Raw genomic sequence first — 26677 nt, 5'->3', positions numbered from 1 at the left:
TCAGCAAGTTGTGGTCAACAGCTCAATGTCGAAGTGGAGATCAGTAACAAGTGGTGTTCCTCAGGGGTCAGTATAGGAACTGGTGCTGTATAAAATCTTTGTCAGTGACATGGACAGTAGGATCGAGTGCACCCTCAGCAAGTTTGCTGATGACACCAAGCTGTGTGGTGCAGTCAGCACGCTGTAGGGAAGGGCTGCCATCCAGAGGGACTTGGACAGGCTTGAGAGGTGGGCCCATGCAAACCTCAAGGAGTTCAACAAGGCCAAGTGCAAGGTCCTGCGCCTGGGCCAGGGCAATCCCAAACACAAATACAGACTGGGCGGAGAGGATGGATTGAGAGCAGCCCTGAGGAGAAGGCCTTGGGAGTGTTGATGAAAAACTCACTATGAGCCAGCCCAGAAAGCCACCTGTACCCTGGGCTGCATGTAAAGAAGCGAGGCCAGCAGGCCAAGGGAGGTGATTCTTCGCCTCTGCTCTGGTCTTGTGAGATCCCACCGGGAGTGCTGCATTCAGCTCTGGGCAATCCCAAGCATCAGAAGGGCCTGGACCTGTTGCAGCAAGTCCAGAGGAGGGCCACGAGGATGCTCAGAGGGCTGGAGCACCCCTCCTATGGAGAGTGCCTTGAGGGAGTTGGGGTTGTTCAGCCTGGAGGAGAGAAGGCTCCAGGGAGACCTTATAGCGGCCCTCCAGTGCCTACAGGGAAGCAGGAGAGGCATTATTTGCCAGGGGGTGTGGTGATAGGACAAAGAGTTAACAGTTTTAAACTAAAAGAGGGTAGGTTTAGATTAGTTACAAGGAGGAAATTCTTTCCCCAGAGGGCACTGAGACCCTGGCCCAGTCTGCCCAGAGAAGCTGTGAGTGCCCCATCCCTGGCAGTGCCCAAGGCCAGGCTGGATGGGGCTGGGGGCAGCCTGGGCTGGTGGGAGGTGTCCCTGCCCGTGGCACGGGGTTGGGACTGGTTGGGCTTTAGGTCCCTTCCAGTCCAACCAGTATTTGATTCCATGATTCTATGATGTGTGCAATTTAAGCCATGGTTTCATTTATCTTCCTGGTTTATATCTGACATTTGTGCCTAAGTAATGTCTACTTGTTCAAATATAAATCCAAACAGAATTAGGCAGCGATTCTGGACTGATGTTTGTATTTTCTGCCACCTTTTGTTTATGTCAGTTGTAAACTGCATCAATCCAGTATTCTGTTCTGTTTTTCCATCTCATTCTTAGCAGTCAGCAACCCAACAAAAAGCTAGTATTTTGCTAATGCTTCTGCAGATTCTAAGCCCGGAGGCAGTATCATTAATAGCATAGCAGAGTATAGCTCTTTGCATGGTACACAGGGAGACGGTCTGTTTGACCTGACTTGATGGTTTGCAGCCCAAATCTTGACATGATAATGCCCAAACCTTGACATGATAATTTAGATACAGTTCAGTGTGGCATTCAATAGTTCCTGTGCTTTTCTGTTGTGGAAGGCTCATAGTTTTCATTTGTTCTTGAGAATGTGTTCCAATGCTCATCTCACTCAAAAGAAGTTGCTGGTTGTTTTGAGTCAAAGCACCTGGAGATTTCAAACAGTAAAAGTTTGTAGAGCTTATAGCAGTGATCTAGTGTGCAGATTAGTTATATCTATACGTGTTCATTCTTTCTTTCTCTCTCTTGTGCACATATTATATAATATAAAACTCACTTTTAGAGAGGAGCGCCAAATACTTCTATCCTGGATTCTACTGTAAATATAAGAATACTTATTTCCTCTGATGTCAATGAAAAAAATAAATAAATCACGTAAGCATGCCAAGTAGAAACACTTTTATTCTTTTATACTAAAATATCTACAGTGTAGGAGACTTGTGAGACTAGGTTTAATTCCTCCCATTGAACTCCCATTTAACTGAGACATTCAGTAGACATGCTTGTGTTCCTTAGGTAAGCCATTCCAGAAGGTGAATCAGTGAGCCGAGTGTACATCTGGTATTGGTGGCTGCTAGGTGGAAGTGGAATGTAGTGTTTTTCAGTTGGGAAAGAGAAGTATTCTTCCCCTCTGGTTTGTAAAATTCATATTCTCTGTTTTCGCAGTTCCCAGCAAGCTTTGAGGTATCATGGCAAGAACCATAATGCCATTCAGTAAATCTGTGTTTAGCAGCTGTCAGAATAAGCTGATTTCAAGTGAATAAAATTTAGTGTCATTAAAGCAGAAGCAGGAAAAGTACTGTTTTGGCTACTGGTGTGGTGTAGCGAAATGGTTGATGGTGATAATAGAAGTCGGTTATTTTGAGGAGTAGGTGGGCTGTAAAAGGAAAAACAGTGACATTTATCTCTAGTAAATAAAGATGAAAGTGTATTTTACATTTTTGGTCAAAATCACTGAAAATGCACAGGGCAAGCAGATCATTTTAAAAAGAATATATCTAAAACTTATAAATACTTATGTAATACTTCCTGATGCTTAATCAATATGGTGTAGAGAAGTATCATCTGCTAATAAAATATTTTGCTTGTGTAATATGTGAATTTTTCTTATTGCTTTTGTTTGTTCTTTTGTGAAGGTAGTCCATGGGACTTTGAGGTTACTACATTTCTTTACTTGTTGAGTTTCATAAGCATCTTTATCTCCAGTGGTGCACTTTTAAAAGCACCACAAACTTTCTGGAGTTTGCTACATATCCATTTTCAATGTTCAACAGATGCTATCCACTTCTGTTTCTTTACTTAGCAGACCCCACAGTATTTTTGATCATTTCTCTGTATTCTGAGCAACAGCAGCTGCAGACATGTCAAGGCAACTGTCTTATTTGATTGAAGGTAGATGCTATTTTCATGTGTTGAGGAGAAGCAGATCAGCAAGAATTTGCTGTTGTGCAGGATGCTGATATCAGACTCTGGCAGAAGCCCCCCCAAATTCTCTCATTCCTCTCTTTGTCCCTTGAGGCTTGTGGTAGTTGGCAGCTTTCTTCGCCTGAAAAAATGGTAAATTGACTTGTTTCACTTTTTGTTGTGACTCTTTGATTTAGAAATCAAGGTATCTTTAAAAAAAAAAAAAAAAAGAGTAGGATTTGCACTTGCAAGTTAATATTTTAAGTCTGTATATTGAAACATAATGGCTTTGAGGGAAGAGACTACCTTATATCATCTGCTGGTTCTTGAGTAAGTGAATTTTTAGTACATGGGAGAAGTTGAACTTCAGGTTGAAAAATTAATTAAATATTTGAGAGTCAGGCAGTGAATAAAAGAAAAGATTGTGAATTGGGATGAATGTTTTGAGTTGTTTTGACATCCTGTTTCTACAGGTCTGTGATTGAAGCAAAGGCTGAATCTGGTTTTTGTAGCAGAACATATCTTCTCTATATGCTGTCTTTCTGTGAATGAACCTTTTATCTCGACTACGAAATATTTTTGAACAGCTGTTAAAATTGGTATTCTTGAATGTACAGTTAAAGAGACAGGGAGTTTACTGAAAATTCTGCTTTTTATGTGATGATGCCTGTAACATGGGCCAAAAAGGGCAGGGAGGGGATCACCCTCTTACTTCTGTGTTATGTAATTTCACAGATAATTTTAAATTAAAAAACAAAAAAGCAAAGTAGGATGTCCAGGAACAAGACCTAATAAGAAATAGTAAAAGCCGTACAAGCTAGTGCGTGTGTCTGTCTACCTGCAAATGTTCGGTTAAAAATACAAGACAGTTTCTAGTACTTAAGTACCTGAGATGTATTTAAGTAGTCTTTACTCAGCGAAACTTTGGTCACAGTTTATTAAGGCAGGTAATGTGATCCATTCCATGAAACAAAAATCGATCTTTTTTTTTTTTCCTTATTCCTAGGATTTTTCTTTTATGTTGTGCATTGTACCTTAGGGGTAACAGTTGAATAAGGACTCTCTCTCAATATTTATTCTGTATCTTGACAGTTAAGCAGTTCCAAAATATGTTACAGGTTTTCATTCTTCTGTGCCATTTGACTTTTACTCCTCTGATTTTGTCCCCTGTATGAGTTAGAGAAATGATCAGAGCTTCAGTATTCATGTTTTTTCTTCACTATTTCTTCTAGATTATCCCAATGGTATACGGCTCACATCAGCTGTTCCAGGAGCAGATATCAAAGTGCTAATAAATTTCAATGCACCAAATCCTCAGGACAGGAAGAAGTTTACAGATGATTTGAGGGAGTCAATTGCAGAGGTTCAAGAAATGGAAAAGCACAGAATAGAGTGTAAGTACAAAGGTACATATAATAGAGCATTTTCATACTAATCAAAATAAGAAAAGTTTTAATGTATGTATAACCAATTAGAACTTTTCAAGTGTTCAAAATAATGTGGATTTTTTTTCCATGGCTTTGCTTCTAGAAAGAGGAAAAAAAACAATTATCTCTTAAGCTCAATTTCAGTTAATTTACAGTTATTTAGCACAGTAGATGCAGTGGAAAGTTGGCATGAACAAACAGCAAATAGCTGGGCAGAGGAGAGGTGGATTTGTCATTTGTTGTATAATTATAGTAAGAATATTAGGGATAATTTAAATGGCTCTGAAATTTTTAATGATGGCCCTTCAAATAAATTCCACTGAATTCGTTGATGTGATGGAGGGAAGGGCTGCCATCCAGAGGGACTTGGACAGGCTTGAGAGGTGGGCCCATGCAAACCTCAAGGAGTTCAACAAGGCCAAGTGCAAGGTCCTGCGCCTGGGCCAGGGCAATCCCAAACACAAATACAGACTGGGCGGAGAGGATGGATTGAGAGCAGCCCTGAGGAGAAGGCCTTGGGAGTGTTGATGAAAAACTCACTATGAGCCAGCCCAGAAAGCCACCTGTACCCTGGGCTGCATGTAAAGAAGCGTGGCCAGCAGGCCAAGGGAGGTGATTCTTCGCCTCTGCTCTGGTCTTGTGAGATCCCACCGGGAGTGCTGCATTCAGCTCTGGGCAATCCCAAGCATCAGAAGGGCCTGGACCTGCTGCAGCAAGTCCAGAGGAGGGCCACGAGGATGCTCAGAGGGCTGGAGCACCCCTTCTGCCCATGGCAGGGGTTGGGACTGGTTGGACTTTAGCTCCCTTCCAACCCAAACCATTCTATGACTTTATGATTCTGTGAATTGTTCTTCATTTCTATGTTTATATTCCCGTATTCTTTTAATTAGGTGACTGTCATACAAATCCATATATTTTGCTGGATGTTACGTGACAGTCTAACCATGGAATTTTATCTGATTTTATCTTCTGATTTTCCAACAGAGGAATAGCCTTTGATCCTTCAGGTTGTGCTATTAAGTTTTTAGTACAGAGCTGAAGTTCCTGTCTGGCATTTAACTGCCAAAATGAACTCGTATCTATTGTTCATAGTAATACACAATCACATACATAAATTGTGACATTACTGTGTGCTTCACTGTAGCCAATAACTATGAATTGCAAAATCATTCTCTTTTGTTTCAGCTGAGCTAGAAAAACAGAAGGGGGTGGTGCGTCCAAGCATGTCTCAATGCTCCAGTCTGAAAAAAGATTCTGGCAATGGGACACTGAACAGAGCTTGCCTGGATGACAGCTATGCTACTGGGGAAGGACTGAAAAGAAGTGCACTGAGCAGCTCCCTTAGAGACTTGTCTGAAGCAGGTAAGCACTGTCTTTGTTTCCTTGCACTGACTACTGCATGCAAAGATGTGTGGATGATGCATATAAGGCCCAGCTCGCAGTGGGCTTTGAGAACTAGTAACACTGAAACTTCAAACGTTCTTAATAGCTCCTCTCTCATAGTTTGTGTGTAATTTGTTTTGTTTTTTTTTTACTCTTGTTCTATTGAGCAACAACTACTTGAAAACATTTAAACGATTAGATTGCTATATATACTTAAAAAGGAGACTGAAGACAGAGGAAAAATTGTAAGTGTTTTATAGAAAAAAATGGTTGACTTGTGCTAGGAGTAACCCACTTAGTGTACTTTTCTCTTTTTCTTCCCCTTTGCTTCTTCCTCTTGATAAAGTAGAATTAGGAAAAAAAAAAAAGTCTCTCTACTATAATAATTGCTTTCTGTGTATTTTGTGCTGAAGTGTACCTGTGTTACCACATTGATGAATGAAATTGAGTGAAGCCCTACTAAATTGTCCAGAGCTATGTAATTCAGTTACAGTGTCCCTGATTCTATTTTATCATTTTGCAACTCAAGATAAAGTTCATAATTATTACAAAAGAGGTTGTTGTGAAATACTATTGCCAATAAAATAAAAGAAGCCCTCCTGAACAAGAATACTGATATCCTACAAACCACTGACGTGTCTAAGATTTATTAACTGAATAATTTAACTAAGGACTGAAAAGGAGTGGTGGTGGGATTTCTTAGCTAAGGAAAAGCTGGGGAAGTTTGTTATGTTTTATTTTGTGATTTGCCTCTGTAATACACAACTGGCATGCCCGTGGTAGTACAGACTACCACAGGTAGTAACCTTGTGTTTCAGTGTTAAGCATGATTCCTGTCATTATGCAAATCATATCTGAACACCATGCCCAGTATTCTGAAAGTACTTCTAGTGACAGTAACAACTATATTTTTTCATTTATTTTTATTTTTGAGTTCATAGTCTATGTTGCATACTCCGATTTGTTCTTTTAAATGCAGTGATGGTTTACAATATAGTCATACTTTCAATGCTATGTATATCTTTGGTAGTAGACACTATATGTCGTCTTTTTTTTTTTGACTGAAGAAGAGATTCTAGTTATACTGCAATAAATACAATTTTTGTTAACTGAAATTATAGCCTGTGTTTTGTGGGTATATGTATGTGCATACAAGTATGTAGAGAGTGAGTTCTTTCAACTGTTTTATTCTCAATTTAGACTTTCATACTCATATGCCCATTTTCTTCGTTTAAAAGACTTAGGACCTTGATCCAAAATGAAGTTGAATATTTTTGCTTGATTGGCTTCAATGGATTTTAGATCAAGTCACTAGTCTTCATCACTGTTATGTCTCAGATTTGAGGATACTTTCATCATCCCTTTTTGTTGTTTTGTTTTTATTTCACCAGAATGAGAACTGCCATATTGTTAAATATGTGAGTTCAGTGGGTGTGTTTACACATAAATGTGATTCCTGATTAAATTTTTTCATCCCAAAGGAATTTTTCATCCCAATCATTCAAACATTGCCATGTATTTAAATTCATTTTATGGGTTTTATGCAATAAACAAGTATTCATAATTGTGAAAACATCACGTTTTAACAGGGCATGCATACAGTTAGCATGCTTATTACTGAAAATAACTTTTTTCCATTATAAAAAATAGATATCACTCACAGACTGGAGGGTTTATCAATGAGTTTGTTAAACCCAACTAAACTTAATTTTAACTTTAAAGAGTTGAGAATTATGGAGAGTTTCTGTTTGGTCTTGTGCAGTGCAACAGACTTGAAAAATGACATAACTCTTACTTGCTTTATTTGGTATAGTAATTTTAATGTGACTATACATGCTTTTTCCACTTTTTCTCAGTGAACATCTTGAGTGTGAGGCTAATTTTATTTTAATAGGGAGAAGATGATCTACAGAGAAACAAAGAAATCATTTTCAGTTAGCAAGATACTGTTTCCCAGCAATTATACCATAAAGTTACTTCTGTAGTGAGTTCCTGAGTTAGGCTGCCTCAGTTATTCTTTTTGTGCTATGAAACACTGCACAAAAAGGAGGAGGAACAAGAGTAGTGGGACTGTTTGTGGTTGTGTCTCTCTGTAGGAAAAGATGATGAAAGTGAGTTTTTAAAGGGTGCTTTCTACATTAAAAAAAAATAAATAAGTCTAATTAACATGAGAAAACTGCCTTGCAGCATATTTATGGAGTAAGGCACATAATTACCAACTGAACATTGTAAAAAATAATTGAAACATTTTAAGGATTGATTCAAGGAAGGAGAAATCTGATTGAGCAACATTTTGGTTGGATGGGTATTTGACAAAACTGTTTAAAAAAACCAACCCATTACTCTCTGCCAGATGTCACAGTAATAAATGGTGGCGGTAGAAACGGAAAACTGTGTGGATTGATGTTTAGCTCTAATGGATGTCATCAGTACCCTGAATGATTCTCATCCCTAAGTTGTAAACCATAAGGAAAGACAAGATTTTTCTGTCAGGAAACAAATGTCAGGAATTGTTTCCTGAGGTTATTTTTCCAGGCATTTGCCATGATAGCTTAGATCATAATTGTGAAAAAGATGTGAATGAGGGCCTGTTGATTTTACAGATAGCATTGTTCTTTGTGGGTTGACAGTTACTTCCATGGAATAAAAAGCAGAATGGCAATGGGCTATTCAAAGATGTCAATGTGACAAAAGCACTTAGTGCTTTATTTTTTCTCAAAAGAAAAATATACTATTTTTTATTACACATTCTTGAGCTATAGTTGGGGAAGAGTTTTTGTTCCAAGATTTGGAATTCTTAGTTTACTTAAAAATATCAGAAGAAAGATAAATTTCAGTGCAGTTATGCCTGAGTTTTGTGAAATCCATTTGAATTTTGACCTTTTCACCACTTACTCAATATCCAATTACTTGATAAGGTTTACAGGAAGGTGTGGAAGCGTTAAGTCCCATTGTAGCCATTAGTATGTGAGAAGAATGATTTCGTCACTAAAGCAGAGCCTGGAGGATTAGGCTGTTTGAGTTTCTGATTCTGTGTGTCTCTCAGGTTACTTGAGTGACTTTAGGCTAGTCAATCTGAATGCTGGTGATTTTGAGTTCCCGGAGGACCTACTAATACTTTCACATTGGGCTTGCAGTGGTGAGCACGTGTGGAAGTCAAACTGTATGCCCCCCATCCCCAGTCTGTAAGGTGGTGATAATATTCATTGCATTGGCTGAAAAATTAAATCATTGGAATCTGCACAGTAGTGCAGGGTGATATAACGACTGCTATGAATATAAATTGTGCTTGTCTCATAATCTGAGCTGTCTCAAAACATTCACAGACCAATAGAGACCACTTTTAAAAACAGAAACAGAAAAGTAGTCTAAACATTAAAATAATTCAAATATACGTAATATGTATATTGCATATGATCTCATTCATTGAGCTTTAACTTTTAAAAACATTTCTGTTTTAACATTTAAAACATCCACCTTAAGGGGGAAAGTAAAAGCCTCTCTCTCTCTCAAATACTATTTTGTTTGTTTGTTCGTTTATTTTAAATAATAGTATATCCCAAATTGTAGTGGAAAAGATTGTGCAACTTCTGTGCACCATAATCCCCTTAAAAAGACTCTGTCTTCATGCAGTGACAGAGTCCCTTAATCCGTTAAGTCAATTTGTGATGGGCTGGTGCAGTCCCTTGGCTCCTTCCTCATTTGATGCAGGCAAGGTTACTAGGTTATTTTCTGCTTCCTCTCTCATGGATTTTGCTGCATTGTATAGGTTAGAGTATACTAGCGTTCTCTTCCTCCCTTATCAGAAGAGCTTTCCAACCAGGAAGAGATTGTCCCTGTGTCTTTCCTTGTCACTGTTGTTATATTGCCCTTTCTTCAGTGGAGTAGCAACAGTAATGAACGGGTCATACAATTTAATGATTTTAATAAAATAGATTTGTATGAATCTAATTTTTTGTGATTTGCCTATGTCAATGCCAAATCATTCTCCAAATATGTTGTATAAAGACACCCCACACTGTGTGCAACCACCATTATATCAACAACTTTTCTGTCTTATGTAAAAGACACTTCGCTTTTCCAGTGAAGAAGGAGTTCAGCGAGGTGACTTGTAATTATTCTGTCTCCTCATCTTCTGGGACTTAATCAGTATGTTAAGAATAATCTGTTTAAGATGCCAAGAAACTATTTTCACAACTGATTTGTGATCTCAAGACTATACCTGTCTCACCCAGAAAACATGATCAAAACATTAATGTTACAAAGAGGCTTTTCTCCCTGAGAAGTGATCTCTCTGGGTTATGATTAGAGTATGTTGTTCAGACAATTTTGAGCCACTTATGTTGGGTAGTACCCATTATGTCTGTAGCTAGATTGTGGCAGATTCTGCTGCTGCTCTGAATACCAATTTCACAACCTGTGAAGGGTAGAATAATGATTCATTGCTAGAAGAGCTGCTAAGTTAGTTTGCTTTACCAAAAACTCAATTTAAAACTTTTTTTTTTCCAAAATCTTTTCCCCAAGACCTACAAGGCCAAATTATAATATTTTTTGTAAGATATCAATGTACTATGTAAGCTAGAGATATTTCTGACACAGAATATTTGTATCTAACATCAATGACTTATTTGAATGAATCAGAAATGCTTAAAGTAACTCAAATGTTATAAAAATAAATTAAAAACCCACACTAAGTAACGTCCTTAATTTCACATATGACAGAAGTGGTCTTCAGATTCAGTAAATACCACTTTGCTTTATATCACAATAGTTAACTAGTAAGCTAGTACGGAGTTATGCTTACGTACAATTCTAGCAGAGTCACCTCACCATTTTCTTGAAATGCAATTTGAACGCTGCAGCTCTGGAGAGACATATTTTAGATGGGATGCCATCTCAAAGGCCAGAGAACAGCCTCGTATAACCATACACTGATAGGGCAGTGCTCTGGAGGATTTAGTTAATAGCTTTCATATCATGCTGTAGGCCAGTACAGAATTGGGTTCAATTTGTTTTCAAGAAAATAAATGAAGCCTTCTCTCTATAGGGATAATGCCTATCTGAGTGAAATTACAGGCATTTAAAGTAGGACTTTCTATTTGTTCTTGCCTCATACTTCTTTGTCTTGAAGTTATTCTAAGCAAAAATCCATCTGTCTCTTTCTGTCCTTATATACTGTGTTCATGGTTATTTTATTAAAGTACTTTGACTCCTGCAACATGCAAATGACATTAGATATTCCTGTTTTCCTTTTTTTTTTTTGTTGGTGGCCACATCTAATGATTTATGGCAACTGTCAGTCTTACTTGCAATATTGACTGCTAAGTTAAGAGGTGGCTATCTTTCTGTGGTTTTGTATCAGCAAAGTGAGAGTTAGTTGAGTGTTAATCAGTAGTAATCCTACAAGCAGAGCGAAAAAGATTGAAGCCTGACTAGAAGTAAAAATAAAGGATTATTGAAACCAGTTTTTCTTGGGGGGTTCATAAGATAGCACAGTTACGGTTTTGGTGAGGCTAAAACTTGCAGCAAGGGGTGTATGGCCTGGCAGATTTGCTCAAAATTCCAGCAAAATTAAGAGCCTACTAAAACGACCACAAACACCTTTCCGTCCATTTAATGTTGATGCGGGGGGGTGTACTGGAGGATAACCCTCAGTGGTAATGAGAGGGGGGTGAATGTTGCAGTAGCCCACAGAGGTCAGTAGCTCTTGAGAAACTTGTGTAGCAGGGCTGCCTCCCATGACCAGCAGTGTCAAAGTTGTGCTCATAGATCCCATTGGCGATAATCTTAGATCATACTGATCTATAAGGCATATGGGTAGTCTGAACTGGTCTTTGAGAGGGCTTATCGAGAAAAAAGGTGAATCTCCCAGGAAGCACTTAGAAACCAGTCCAAAAGTTCTTCTCTTTAAGCAGATACTAAGGGGCCTCAGGACTTCCAGAAATGAAGGTGTGTGGCTTATAGGGTCATGATGCTGAAACCCTCACATTGCTCTCCAACACCGCCTATTAGAGTAGAAGATTCTGAAGGCAGCCATGAGCCAGTGCAGGGTGGAGATTCTTTGCTATTTGGCCTTTCAGGAAAACAGCTGCATTGAGAGAACTTATGTTTCTAAAAAGATAGAGCTTTTAGGGAATTTTTGAGAACCCCACTACTCTTCAAAGATTAGCACTGTTTAAACACCTTTCCAGTATTTTGAAACTTCCAAAAGCAACGCTCAAGAAGTTGTCTTTTCAAAAATATCTAATTCCACTGCAGCCATGTGCTATTCTCTCTCCTTTGAAATGAGAGTGAAAATCTGGGATCCTGTGTCCTTTATATAGGCACTGAGGTATTCTGGCTCTTTAGGCAAACAGCCCGGAGTTTCATGTATAGTTTTAGGCAAAGGACTTTGGCAATTTGAGAATGTTCGAGCAAACAACAAATGCATCAAACTTAAATATAAAGCACTGCACAGCTAAACAAACAAAATCTAGCCATAATGTCAAGACAGATTCCAATTTTATTAATTAAAAATTAAGTTTAGTTTCTTTTAAACATCATGAAAAAAGATTATATGAAATCCACTGAGGTTCAATCTTGAAAAGCAAATGATGAAACCAATGCCCCTTAGCATTCCCCCACACTGAAGTTCAGAATATGCCAATATTAAATTATGCATTTAAACTAGTACCACCCCACAAGTATCTTATCAGTGCTACCAATCTTTAAAGAAAGCTTCACAACAATTAGATACCAGGAAATTGAACAATTTAAAATTGTTGCTGGTCAATATCATGACCATACCTCTAAATATGGATGTTAAATTACGTGTGTTTTAAGAGTTGTACAAATTAAAAAATCACACCCCGGTAATGATAGTTGATTCACAACCTCTTAAGTTGCCCTCAGGTACAGAAACTTAATATAACTAATAGCCTTTAAAAATCTAAGTTTCTGCCTTAATAGCTACTGTATAAGTCCAGTGCAATGTTAACCCCCTGCAGCCCCTCTAGTTGCATTTAGAAACTCCTCTAGCAATTCAGGGAAAGCGGCTGTTTTTCACCTGGGTCTTGTCTGAGTCTCTAATCTATGGTGTTGCATGTCCTGGGCAGGCAAGCGTGGGCGACGCAGCAGTGCAGGATCGCTAGACAGCAATATGGAAGTAAGTAGGAAGTTACTGATGTCTAGCTGGATGTGATGATGTGCATTTCAAACCTTTCTTTTATATACATATTTTTTTGCTCTTTTTTCTTCTAACATATAACCTGCCTGCCTCAAATAAAATGCATGCCTAGGCTACTCACTTTGTATTCTTCCAGCTTAAAAAGCACTGACAGCTTGTTTTAGACCAATGCCATTTTTGGTTTGAGCTAACCTTGTTCCCTTTGTTCCTGCAAGCATGGTTAAATGAATATGACGTGTCCTTTTGCCACCATTTCAGTCTGGTCCCAGCTTAAAAGCCCACTTGCTCTTTGTTACAAAGTACACTGTTCTTGCTGTTTGATATTTAGCTAAAATTATTGACGTTCATGCTCAACCATTCCCATTGCTTATTTTCTAGTTAAATTGCTAAGTGTATGCAGTCATGACACCATGGAATTGCACAGATAGGGCATGGGAGGAAAAAAATAATAAGACAGGTGAATTCAATGTGGATTTCATGAGATTTCATTCATCTTCAAACCATTTATATATACTGTTCATGTCTCTGAATTCAGCTTGCAGATTTTTTTTCCTTTTTTTTTTTTTGTTTGTTTGCTTCAGGTAGATTGCAGTTTAAATCTAGCACACTTTGCATAATAACTGTTGTGTCCCATAGCTCTTTACAAAATACAAACCCCAAACTTCCAGAAACTAAATAGACTATTCCAGGCTAAGCAATAAAAAACATTGGACCACAGGTCAGAAAAACACAATCACATAGAAATGTTAGTGGCAAAAGTGGTTTGGTTCTATTTAACACATACTTTAGAGGCAGGCTTGAGAAGCAGCACTGTGGTATACAGTAGTAACAAACTACTATAAAAAAATGAAATACTGTTTTGAAATCTGAATTGTAACTGTAATACTTGCTGCTGTTTATTTAACTATTTAGGTTGAATTTAGCATAGTTTTTTTTGTTTGTTTTACAAAAAACAAGTATGTTTTCTTTTTTTAAAGTATTTTAAAATGTAATTTTCATTTAAAAACACACTCCTAAGTATTATGTCATGTTGCTTTTCCGTGACATTTTTGTTATTTAAAGCAATAGGTTTCAATATTAAAGTATTAATGCCTATAAACATTCCAAGAAGGGCATGAATACCTTATTGGCAACTTAGAGAAGGTGGAAGTAAAATTTCCCTAGAACTCTTTACATAGTCCACCCATGTGAGCACTGAAGGAGGAGTTTGTGGGTCAGTGTGAACTTTTTCTTTTAAACATTTTAAGATTTTTTTAATTTTTATTTCTATTAATTTCTTTTTAGGGGTCCATCATTAGCAGTCCTCACATGCGCCGAAGAGCTACATCAACCCGAGAGTGTCCATCTCGCCCTCACCAGACTATGCCTAACTCCTCCTCACTCCTAGGTTCCTTATTTGGTAGTAAAAGGGGAAAGCCTCCTTCCCAAGGTCATCCACCATCTGGCTCATCACAGCAACCTCCGCACCCTCCAGTAATCCCACATCAGCAGCACTCACAGCATCCTTCTACCATGCATCATGTAGGGCCAGCTGAGGGACAGACACAGGCACAAGTGCACTCTCACCATTCGCAGTACTGTCATATGCAGCAGAACCCACCACCTTATCACCACCACCACCACTATCACCCTCCCCAGCATATCCAGCACCCACACCAGTATCACCAACATGTGCCACATTCCCAGCATGCGGCACACTCCCAGCATACTCCTTACATGCAGCACCCCCATGCACAGCATACCCACTCTCCTCATCCTCCGCTGCCCCCTCCGCACCCAGGGCACTCTTCTCATCCCCAACACACTCAGCATCACCATGGACCTCCACCACCTCCGTCCACTTCAGCCAGCACTAAGCCCAAACACAGTGGCATCAGCACAATAGTCTAGAACATATTGACCCTCCTAATAACTATAGTTTTAAACACAGTTACAAAGGCACTTACAGGAAGCAACAAATAATATTGTCATTTTTTACCTAGACAAACGATTTAATTATGTGAGCTTAAAGGCTTGCTGATACTAAGTAAAGTAATTCAAGTTAGTGCAATCAGTACTGGTTTTACTTATCTACTCAATAGACGCTTACCATCCAGTTAGTTCTTATTTTCAAACTGCCTTGAAAACATGCTGCTTGCTGAATATGAGTAAAGCTAAAGCTACCTTTTACACGAAATCCCTTGACAATTTTACATGCATAATAAAATCTTAGTCTATGAAAAAAGGAAAAAAGTGATACAGAACCAAGTGTTGCATTCTTGCTCTTTTATTGTCAATGGGCAAAAAATAAGTAGACCTGATATGGTTGATGAAAGTACGTAAGTAAACTTTATATAATATAAATATATACATACAAATATATATATACTGTATAGTTAACATTTGTGCTTGGAAAGAAATTTTTTCAGTCCACAAAACTAGCAATATAGACTTTACAAGGAATTCCACTTACTTGATAGGACAGTATAATAGATGAATAGCGTATGAAAGAGTAGACCAAAAACACTAAATGTTAGAAACAAATTTCAGACATTTCAGTATTTTCATTAGAAGTCCTCAGGACTTGCTAAGATTTCTAAGCAATCATTACTAAATGTGCCAAGTAACATAGCATTTAAATGTTGTAGTCAAATACTGCTTTGTATAAATCCTTATTTTATTAACATGATAATATCATACGTAATCAGTATTATAACTGCTCTGCTATTTCAGGTAAGCAAACTCGATAAGATGCAGTAATTATACCATAGCAATGTAGGATGACCATGTACCAGTGGTCATCTTCAAGCATTGGTCACACAAATTCTTAGACACTTTAAAGGCTGTGATAACTGTGAATTTACATGATCCACATTTCTTTTGTATGCATATGATTTAATGAACACACATGAAGAGTTACAACAGGTGCATGTATACACTGCAAAAACATTCATCTCAAACATGAAAATTGCAAACTTCCATCCTTCTCAGCTACCTTGCTTCCTGTCTACCATAATTCGTTATTTTTAATCCCCCAATTAAGCTGAATTCTAGTGTGAGAGTGTTTCCAGGTGGAAGCACTCTGAACTTTGAAGGTTTGTTTTAGAATTTAGTATAGGGTTTTTATATATATACATATATATATACATACACATGTATATATATATATGTGTATATATATATATATAAAAAAAAAAATCTGTAATTCCATGTAGCCATGCACTAGCAGCAAAGTGGCTTCACCATTTTTACTCATCACATTTGTTAGTTTGAAAGTACCCAGCACTCAGCAGGCTGAGTTTATGCTCAAACCCTCACTTTCATAGTCCAGTTAGTTGCAAGACATCACATAAAAACAGGCTGTGCTGTTGTTGCTTACGTGTTGTAATCAAACCATTTGCAAATTTATAAAACTTTTATCCCTAAATCCTGTACAAAGTTATACATGGCACCTACTTTGTAGTTTCAGCATTTTGAGCCACTGCAAGGACTTTACACCTAAACAGTAGAGACAAAGGAATTGCAACTGCAAAACTGTACCAGCCTAAAACCAAACCTTGAAGAGGATGAGCAAAAAGTTCCAGTATGAGATGGGTAAAAGTAATAAAAATAATCAGTCAATTTTATGTTTAATAATATTTTTCAGGAATAATGAGGAAATCACATTGAAATGGAAAGAAATTGAAATGCGAGAGAGTAACTTTTCATTTGGGCTTGCTCATGGAATCTCTAATATTTGGGGTGTTTGTAATTTTTTTCCCCTTTCATACCATTGATGTCACAATACCAGCAAAACCGCAAACTGAGCTCTTTGTTAACCTCCACAAGAGAGCAAATACAGCAATCTAGAGTTTAGTCTTCTGTTTAAAGCTGTCCACATTTGTTTCCCACGTGCAATATGTTTTCCTGTTCTGTCCTTCTTTAAATTACCTTCATGAAAAAAAAACAAGTGATTACATTATTATTTTTAAGTATCACTCACACTATTCTAAATTCTGCGGCTTACCTTAAGAGGGCTCATACAGGTCCCCTGAGGCTCTGTTCCTTGCAGTTTAAAAAAATATATACTGTTCTTAGAAGGGAAAGTAGAACTGTCTGCATGTCATCTAATGTTATTAGTGTGAGGCTACACTCTACATATTGTATATTTGCAAAATATATCAGTGTTACTGTTGATATTAGTTGAAGTAAAGTGATAACATATTTCAATATGTAGACTTTTCTTCATACATCTGTACCAATAGTAGAGTCTAATTGTAATTTATAGGTTGTTCCAGAAAAGATAAAAGAGTCATTCAGGTACAAGCATCTTTCAGAAACTGCATCCTTTAATTGAAATGAAGGTAAGAATGGTCCTCTTCACTGAGTGACAGTCTGTACTTGTTTCAGATGCAGAGTTATAATGTAAGTAAAATTGCCTGTGTACTGTATAAATGCAGAATACGCAGTAGCAGTTGAGAGGAAAATCTGACTCTAGCTGGGTTACTTAGTTAACAGTGAAGACCTTAAATGTCCCAGATCTGCATTAGCTTTGTTTCAAAACCCCTTTCATTCATTTAAATTAGTTGCATATAAATATTCTATACTTATACTCTAAGCCACATTTTAATGCTTGGCCACTGATTTTCCACATGCATTTAATTAAATGTTCAGAAGTTGTCACAAATGTGCATGCAAAAAAACATTTGCACATGATTTCATGTAGACCTGGGGAAAGAGTGTGCCTACCTTATAGGTGCTTTAAGTTACATGTGTTAAGATCACAGACCATTTTGAGAATAGTTTAAAAAACAAAATTGGTCATATAAGAGCACAGTAACTGTAAACATTATTTCAATACAATGATGAGAAACAGTAGACTTTTTTTTTTTAATTGTGTTTTTATGTACTTAAAACAAACAAATGTGTCTTGGTGTTAGAATAAGTCTTATGAACTTTGCTTCTTATTTAGGGTTGTAGTATAACCTCTCTGATTCCATCCTTGGTTAACAATTGCTTAGAACAGCGTGGATCATGCCTAGAATAGGAAAATGATAATACTTTAACACTGTGTGGTTAAGAAAAATTATTTATTTTTTTAGCCTGCAGGCAGGAGTAGAGTTGAGAGGGTTTTTTCTCAAGTGCCATTGCCAATTAATACTGGTACAGAACTGCTTGGAGTGACGATGGTTCTCTTTTCCCATAAAAAATGTGGCAAAATAGTAATGCTGATTTGAAAAAATGAAAGGGAAGCCTAAAGAATGAAGGTGTGGCAACAAAAATCTTTTCTGGGACAACAATGAAATATATATTTGGGGTTTTTATTTTTTTAAGTTAAGAATGAAATGTACAACAATGTAAAAACAAAACAAAAAAAACAGTTCATCCTAATATAATGTACGTCTTGTATCGCTAAAAAAAAAGTCTATCATACAGTGTAGAATGATTTTCCCATCATGTACTGCATGCAGCAGAAGCCTCTTGTTTCTTGATAAAATGAGCTGAAAGACAGTCAGCAGATATTTAAACAATGAATCTCTAGATGTTGACTTGCTGTTCCATATGAAGCTGTGTGTTTTCTGCAGTTGAGCATGCATTTTGCTGTTCCGTTGTAAAATATCATCGCACTTCTTGCCTGCGAAATGGATTATTGTGTATATATTTAAAAGTGAAACCAATAACAAGATTAAATTTGGAAAACAGAAAAGGGGGTGGTGAAAATGGGACCAAGTAGGGGGAGTAGATAATTCTCTAAATTGTACATAGTGTGTAAATTAGTATTACTTTAAGTCTGCAGTCACTTGGAGGTTGCCTACAGTACCTATCTCCTGCTAGGAACTTACATCAGCTTTGAGTTGTATTAAACTGTTAGAATTAGGTCTTGAATGCAGACTGTTACAGACTTCACAAAACATTACACTTACAAGAAGCTTCTGTTCTGGGGAGGCTTGAGACCCCTTTTGTAACTATGGGGAAGAAAGGAGTGCTTTCATTTTAATATGCATTCTGTTTGTAAGTAGTAACAGACCCTATTGATGTAAAACTATAACTGTGATCATGTGGAGAAATCAAATAAATCATTTAAAACTATTTGTTTCTCATTTTGTGTAATCCAAGAACTTCAGCTCTTCAGACTTGAAGGAAATTCCTTCCGGAGTCAATTGGGATTTCTGCTACTCACTTCAAAAGGGACAATGTTTCAGTCTTCATCTCAAATTAAAGATAAGTTGATGGAAATAATGGCTAGTACTGTGGAGAATGTGACCACTTCTCAATAGGTTTTTATTTCTTTTGGTGATACTGTAAATATATTTAGATCCAAAGAACAATAAAGGGCAATAAATACAACACCTAGATCTGCAAACAATGAGAGAGAACACAGAAGTGGTTCTTGGGAATTTGGTAATATTTGGTAATATTTACCAAAACGCTTTAACATTGAAAAACATTAACCAGATTTTGAATCTCTTTAAATATGAGCTGTCCAGCATGTTAAACTGATCCTGTTATTCTTTTGGCTATCACATTTCCGTAGGAGTTCATGTTAAGATGTTTGTCTTCCCCTGACTCTTAAGTGTTTCGAGTTTGTCCTTCCCAGGGGTACAGTCCTTTGTTTCGTAAGTGTAACCTACATTCTTTGGATCAAACTTTGAGAGTATTCATCGCGCCCATTGGCAGTGAACATAATACTTAAGTAAGTGATGTAACTGGTTAAGTGTTAGCCAGTTGTACCTGTACTTGTATTTGTTTGCTGTGTCTTAATTTACACCACTACGGAGGCATATTTGCCTCACATGGCCTTCACAGTATGTGATGTTACATTTATGCAATTACTTTAGGTAATAACCCGTGGCATTTTCAATTGTTTTTATACTACTTTTGTTGATTTCCTAGATTTCAAGTGGATTACATTGTGTCTAAAGCCTCAGTTAAAACTAATGCTTAGCTGCCAATTTAAACTAAGTATTATGTTTGCTTGTTTTTTCTCTGAATTTTAGGAGATTCTTGAATTGTTTTGAGGGAATAGTCAACTATGACCTATATCTGAATGGCTGTTATTTCAGAATGTACATCTTGATCAATGATTTTTTTTTTTGATAGGTAAGTACTCATTTATCACTAGATACTACCAACATGTCATCTCCTTTAGCTGTGTGACACACTGGAGGATAGCTGATGCTATCATACAAGCATTCTGTTACTGGAAATAGAAAAATTTGCAGTGCTGTTCTTTAATGGTCCTTCTATTCCTGTTTTAGAAACTGATTTTAAGAATTTTAAGGCATCTGTCTTTGGAGAAGCCAAATACTCTGTCTTTAATCTAAATCTAAAAGCCTCTAAATATTGCTATTATAAATAATCTGTCTTTATTTCCTGATCTGTCTTAAAAGTAGGACCTAAATAACGTCTCTAAATGCTTGCTACCTAAACTAAGACAAGAATGAAAGCATTTACAGTCTGGCACTATTGAAGAAAACTTAAAACAGCTAAAGAAACCTCAGCATAAATTGTCATTTGTGGGATAGATTCGCACCAGTTGGAGTAATACTAAGTAACTTAATGAAGAAAAGAATTAATGTAGGTTAAGCATGTGATAGTCTAGTGCTCAGTGACTGTTTTATTAATTTTAATATCTTTCTGATGCTCATCTTAAATCTTGATGGAATTGCATTCCTAGAATCTCTGATAAAACTTGTATGTACATACTTAGTGAAAAGTGCCTATGTTGCCTTCTTACTGAAGATGGCCAATGTAACCCTAAGTTAAGGAAAAGACCCAGGTTTTCTGTCATGACTTGTAATTGGGAAACACATATTTTGCAAGTCAGAAGTCTAATGTTCGAAAACTTTTCCTAAAAATTGTTCCATATTTGTCCATTGTGTTTGTGTGCATATGTCAATAATACATTAATTACATAAATGAATTTTCATGCAATAGGAAGCTACTTCAAGCTCTTCTATATAGCCTCTTTTTAACAGGGGGTAACTTTCAGATATTTTATGTTATTTTAGATCAAAGAAAGAAATCCAGTATTGAAATGACAAGAAAATGAACTACAGATCTTTATATGTTTTAACACTAAGATCTATGCTTTATCTATGTCTCTTCAGGTTTTTGTTGACTTTACAATCTGATGAATCATGAATTCTAACTTTTTTTTTCCAGTTGGCCTCGATGGTTGATTTTTTATTCATAAAGTTCATAAAAACAGGTGTAGTAGCATTTTAGCATATATTTATTTGGAATATGTTAAACAGTTGCTTAATGTTGAATTCATCAGCTATGACTTGTGCACATGTGAGATTTGGGAGCCGCAGTTTATGTTTATGTTATTTAAATAAATTTAATGTAAGTAAGTCCTGAATATCTTCCTTAATTGGCATTGTAATAATAATTACAATATTATTATAATTATTATATTATATTATATATTATATATTATATTATATTATATATTTATATTATATATTATTTATATTTATATATGTTTATATTTATATTATATATTATATTATTATAATAATAATTACAATATTACAAATATTACATAATTGGGAATTCCTTTTAATTGGCACTGTTGCTTATCCTTCAACATTTTAGGCTGAGCTTGAAACACTTTAAGCCAACTTAAAGTCTTTTCTGCAGTTATTCAAATGACTGTCAGAATTATGATGCTGTAATAATTGTGTGATAAATTATGCTTAAGCATGAATATGTACTGACAAACGTATTTGTATTAGACGAACACTGTTCTTACAGTAACATGCAACAATATATCTGTACTGGTGTTATAGCTGTATTATATACACCTTTTTCAAAAGGAAGCATATTGGATTTTTAGATTGTTTACTAGCTTCTTAGTGATTTTTGCCGCCATACTTTGTTGATATAAAATTCCAAGAGGAGAATGTAGCATAGCCAATTTGATAGAAACGTCTAAAATCCTAAATGATGAAAAAATGATTTATTTTATATATATTTTAGTTGACTTAATCTTTGTTTCCTTCAAGAATTACAGCCAAATCCTGAATTACTTTGTAAAACTAAGTCAACTGCAGGATAAGACTGATCGTGAATGTTAGGAAATGCTTAAATTAAGATCTTTGCTTGAAGTAGCATGCTAAATCTAACTTAAATGAAAGTTGTGTGGGTGAAGCTGGCTTGAAATCATCACTCTTCCAAATGCATAGATATATTATTTTTGCCATATGTATAAATGCATACTTTTAGGATAAAATGTTATGAAAAAACATCCCCTTTATTTAGCATTTTGCAATAACGGAGATGTGAAATTAGCATCATGGTTCACAAGACACAGCCAGCTCAAATAAATCACACAAGCATACAATTTATCAGGTGCGTTGTAAAATGGCAAACACAACTTCAGTGTTCATTTATTTTTCACATTTAAACTTAGCAATTTAAACAGATATGTATAATGAGCAGAGAAAAAATTAATCCACCTTTAATAAGATGAATAAATTCATTCTAACTAATGAAATGTTATGCATGCATAGTGAAAAATGCTTTGTCTCTACAACTTCTCATTTTTGCTACATAATAATACATTAACGTGCTTGACAAAGAAATGTGATTTCTTTTTTCATTTTTCTTTTTTTTTCTTGTCTAGGGGAATAAAAAGTGCAAGGACTATGCAAGTGTTCTGGGTTATTCAGCAACGGTATTACAATAAGCCAAAGCTTGAAATTAATTAATTTCCTAACTACCACAATGAAATTGTTTTTAATGAGGAAGCAATCTGACTTTCAGACATTCGGATCCAGCTGTAATGAAAATGCAGCCTTTCCTATGTGCGTGATCACTGAGCAGGAGCCACATCATTTCCCAAAGCTGTCCAAACCAGTGGTCCCTCTCCCTCATGAGGTCCCCACGTGCCGCATGCTGAGCTCTAGGTCAGGCAAGGGAACAGGAGAGAGAGCATGGTGGCATTTGTGACTGTACGGAAGCAAATACTATGCTGGGGTGAGTGAGGAAAGAAGCAAAGGAGCATGACTAATGCTGAATATGTGACCTTGACAGGACTGTGCTTACGCAGGGGGGTGCAATTCCTATGAGCATCTTCCTCCTCCATAAGCTCACCGTATGCTCTTGATTGATCATTAACTTCATGTTACTGGCTGATATTCCTATGTATCCCTCTTCTCTGACAACAGAGAAGAAAAGTTGCAAAACACTTTAATTCAACAATTCATCCTATATGTTGGTTTTTCATCTTTCTGGTAACCCTGTCTCTGCTTCTAGCTCAGACCTTACCCTATTGTGCCGAAAAATGGCATAATAGCCATAGTTTGAGATGCTTTTGTGCTTCAAACATCATTCGATAAATCTTAAAGAGCGGTGACAAGAAACCCACTTGGTGGAAAGTTTGTACTTTGGAAAGTTTGCCCAGTGGAAAGTTTGTACTGAGTATTCAAAGTTGGACAGCAAAGACAATTTTGTAACTCTTCGTTATTTGAAGTAAAATACTTTAGAAAATAAAATTCTTAGATGAGATAATTTAATGCCTCATTTTAACCTAAAATGACAGAGCTAATTGGCGATTTGCTTGTAAGTGCCACTGTAACTTGTGAGGAATCCCTTTCATTAATATGTATCTATTTCTTTTTTCAGGTACTTCTTATGATAGCTACAGTACAATAATTCTGGATGCATGCTAACCTGGACAAATATATTATGCAGTGACAGTGTTAACATCTGTATTTCATTACTTATGTTACTTCCACAGCATGTGACTGGGAATGAAAGTGGAAATACCGGTTTCTGCTCTCACCTTTCCCAAGATTTAATTTGTAAGCCAACTTTCTTTAAAATATTCAGAGACAGGAGAGATGATGCAATGAGTACATCATCACATGCCCACCCCAAAAGGAAGACAATTATGAATTTCAAGTACAAAAACTTTCCTACTGTCCTACTGTCTGACTGAAAAGGAGAAAACGACAATTTTATAAAGAGAGGAGAGGCTACTAAGAGAATTGTATCTATTTTCCTGGAAGGACTGCAAAGATTGACAAATATTTTTGTAAGGCAATTTAGACCTACGGTGGCACTTTTGCAGTAAGTAAATTATCCACCTCTCAAGTACCTAAACACTATATTATCAAATACCAGTTTTTAAGTAGTTACTGAAAAATAAGGTAGAGTAAAAAGGAAAATAAAATTGTAGGGCAATTTCATGATACTCGTTTACTGATCTGTATGTCTGTTGTGTTAATTCCTTCTCAAGAAAGCAATTCTGTGTGGAATAGACTGAAATGGACACCACTGTGGCAATCATGGTTGTTCACAAAACATGAGTTCTGGAGAGCTGAGTGGCTGTCTGTTCCAGGAAGGTAGTGATAGTGAAGAGTGGTCTAGCAGTTTCAAAGGAAGGTGAAATTATATGAACATGTGGATGAATGGCTGAGTGGCAGAGACAGCAGAGGTGAGTTTTAAACAAAAGCAGGAAAAAAATGTTGGGCACGTTGCTAAATCAGGAGGGGGGGAAAGAGGGTTTTAGCAGCATATTGTGCAGTTCTATGCAATGCATTTTGAAGATGTTTATAAGTCAGAATAGTGGAATTTAGTCTTAATGGAGAGTTGCAGAGAACTGCAGCTGCCAGAAGGGCACTTTCAATTGTGTGTATGCAGAGTGTTAGGAAGGGTTGCAGGAATGGGACAAAATAAATGGTGTGATACAATACTGATGTGGACTTGAGATTTCTCGGTACAGAAACAAAAAGGATTCTCTGTCTGCAAGTGATTGTGCTTCTAGTTTCATGCTGTGGGACTGCTGTCATCCACTGTGATTTGTTCAGCAATTGGAAGAAAAAAATTCTTTACAGGTATTTCTTCTAGGATATGATCACAGTCCCATTCTCATACTTAGCAAATGAATGCAAAGGGTGGAGCATTCTGATCTTTCAGTTCTTTTGAACTTCCCAATGAGGCTTCTTTTTTTCTGCTGTTTCCCAGCTGCCTAGATATGTTTTCAATGTTTTGGATCATATTCTTCAAGCGGTCTGTTAGTGCGCTCTTTGTTTATCCTTTCTTTAATGTTGCTGGATCACCTTCACTGGTACTGGCCAGAACCAGTCTGACTTGTCTCAGTAGAGGGTGGCCTCATCTTTGTTATTAGTTTTCGCACTTGCATCCTCACCATATTTAGTGTGGGGAGGATGTCACTGTACCCAAACTTCCTCTCCTGACCTCCTGAAGGATGTCTTAGCTACCACCACCTTTATCTAGAACTGGGTTGTGGCACTAATGTGGCAGCATTCTCTCTTCAACACTTCATTTCACCCTGGTGCCAGCTTGCCTGGTACAGGTTCCCTCTCAGTGATGTAAGGTAAGAACGTGCCTGCTCCCTTAACCCCATGTGCCCGGAGGCTAAGCAGCAGCACAGCCGTTTCTCTCTTACTATCCATGCCAGAAAATAACTACAGATATAGGCACCCTATAGAGACAGTAACGTTACCACCCCACCCCGATTGCATAGTGCTGGAGCCATCTCAGTGTTCCCCACCCTTTTTTATTTATTTTTTATTTTTTTTGACAGGGCTAGACATTGCCTCTTGCTTTTCCATCTTTCAGTGCTGAAAGAAGTTTGACAATTTTACTTAACCAGAACCTAACATGTGGAGACTAGAAGCTCAGGATTTTGGTAGTTGGCACTCCTGTATTCATAGCCATGAAAACATGAAGGTTTTGTAATCTTACAGAGAAGCAGGGTCTCTTTCTATCTACAGAAAATACAGAAATAGCTACTTCTGTAGCCTTTCCTATCTATTGCTGTGAAGCCCTTTATCAGAGGGGTAGTGAAGGGGGCTAGCTCATCTCATAAATAAGGTATCCATGTTTCATACAAAGACAACTAGTTGGTACAGATCATATCACACTTTGAGAGGCTGTAACAAAATGAGCACTAGCTAGTTGCATCTTCTCTCCAATTAATATTTACAATTAATGGAAGTAAGGAGTCTGGAGAGGAGAACCCTTCTTGGTAAAGCTTTGTTTGTATCCTCAGAGTTCTGTATGTTTGGACTTGACAGTGTGTGGCTGACTCACCTCTTCCCAGAGGTACGGCATTACGTGCTTGTGTGATACCTCCAGCTCTAGTCAGGCTGGTAGCGCCCGGGGCTCTGACAGATTTCTCATCTGCTTATGAATGCTTAGGATTTGAGGATTCTCACAATGTGCTTACATACAGATTAAATAAAATAAAATTAAAAAAAAAAAAGTAAATATATATATAGAGAGAGAGAGAAGAGAGCTGGTGGAGCTGGAGATTAGATACATTTCCTTACCCTTTCCCTTCCCCTCGTCCTCAGTCCCTTCAGAGCTATTCCTGAGTTGCAATACAGCACCTGGGAGGCAACTGAAATGGCAATTTATTTGAATTACAGGATTCAGGGATTTACATTTTTCAAGTCATAAGTAAAGTAAGCAAATTCTATTAGTCTTGTGTTTGCCTTTAAGTACTTGTTCTTTTGTTCAATTTTTAAATGTCAGTTTCTCAAATTCTGAGTATTTGAAAGTCTCTTCACAAAACGAGGGCGGAGAGGATACACTAATGAAAATGAGGTGCAAATACAACCTTTAAAGGACTCGAAAGAAGCGTTTCAAACAGATTAAATCTACCCTTGTGTAAATTAACTGTAGTATTCGTGAAGTATCCGTGTGTCAGTGAGAACTTTCCGCCTGCGGAGGAGAGCGGTGGGTACGGGAAGGTGACCAGCACCCCGGGCTGGTGGCCCCTCACACCGCTGCCCCGCCAGGTGCCAGCGCCTAGGCAGGTAACTCGGGTCACAGCAGCAGTGCCTTGGGCCGGGCACTGCTCTCTGGACACGGCTGCAGGAAGGGCGGGGCGGGGCCGGGCCGTCAGCTGCCGAGGAGCAGGGGGCTCACACCCACCACCTCCGACCCGCGG

The 26677-nt window shown here is 37.3% G+C and overlaps 1 protein-coding gene across 21 annotated transcripts in view; it reads left to right on the top strand.

The window, feature by feature from the left end:
• IQSEC1 (IQ motif and Sec7 domain ArfGEF 1) overlaps positions 1-18837 on the top strand; it is a 346189-nt gene extending 327352 nt beyond the window's left edge. For 15 of the 21 annotated variants that reach the window (XM_013187634.3, XM_013187636.3, XM_013187632.3 and 12 more), the window contains 4 exons: positions 4047-4220; positions 5427-5603; positions 12719-12768; positions 14074-18837. In XM_013187634.3, the coding sequence (XP_013043088.1) occupies positions 4047-4220; positions 5427-5603; positions 12719-12768; positions 14074-14679 (1007 nt within the window). In that variant the 3' untranslated portion in view covers positions 14680-18837. The remainder of the gene's footprint in view (positions 1-4046; positions 4221-5426; positions 5604-12718; positions 12769-14073) is intronic. The other 6 variants (XM_013187633.3, XM_048046162.2, XM_048046164.2 and 3 more) reach the window with 4 other exon arrangements.
• Positions 18838-26677: the final 7840 nt, after the last annotated feature.

This window comes from Anser cygnoides, chromosome 10, assembly GCF_040182565.1.
Source record: "Anser cygnoides isolate HZ-2024a breed goose chromosome 10, Taihu_goose_T2T_genome, whole genome shotgun sequence".
In the NCBI taxonomy this organism is placed as follows: domain Eukaryota; kingdom Metazoa; phylum Chordata; class Aves; order Anseriformes; family Anatidae; genus Anser; species Anser cygnoides.
Note: the sequence above shows the minus strand (reverse complement) of the source record. Positions and strands in the feature narration are given on the sequence as shown.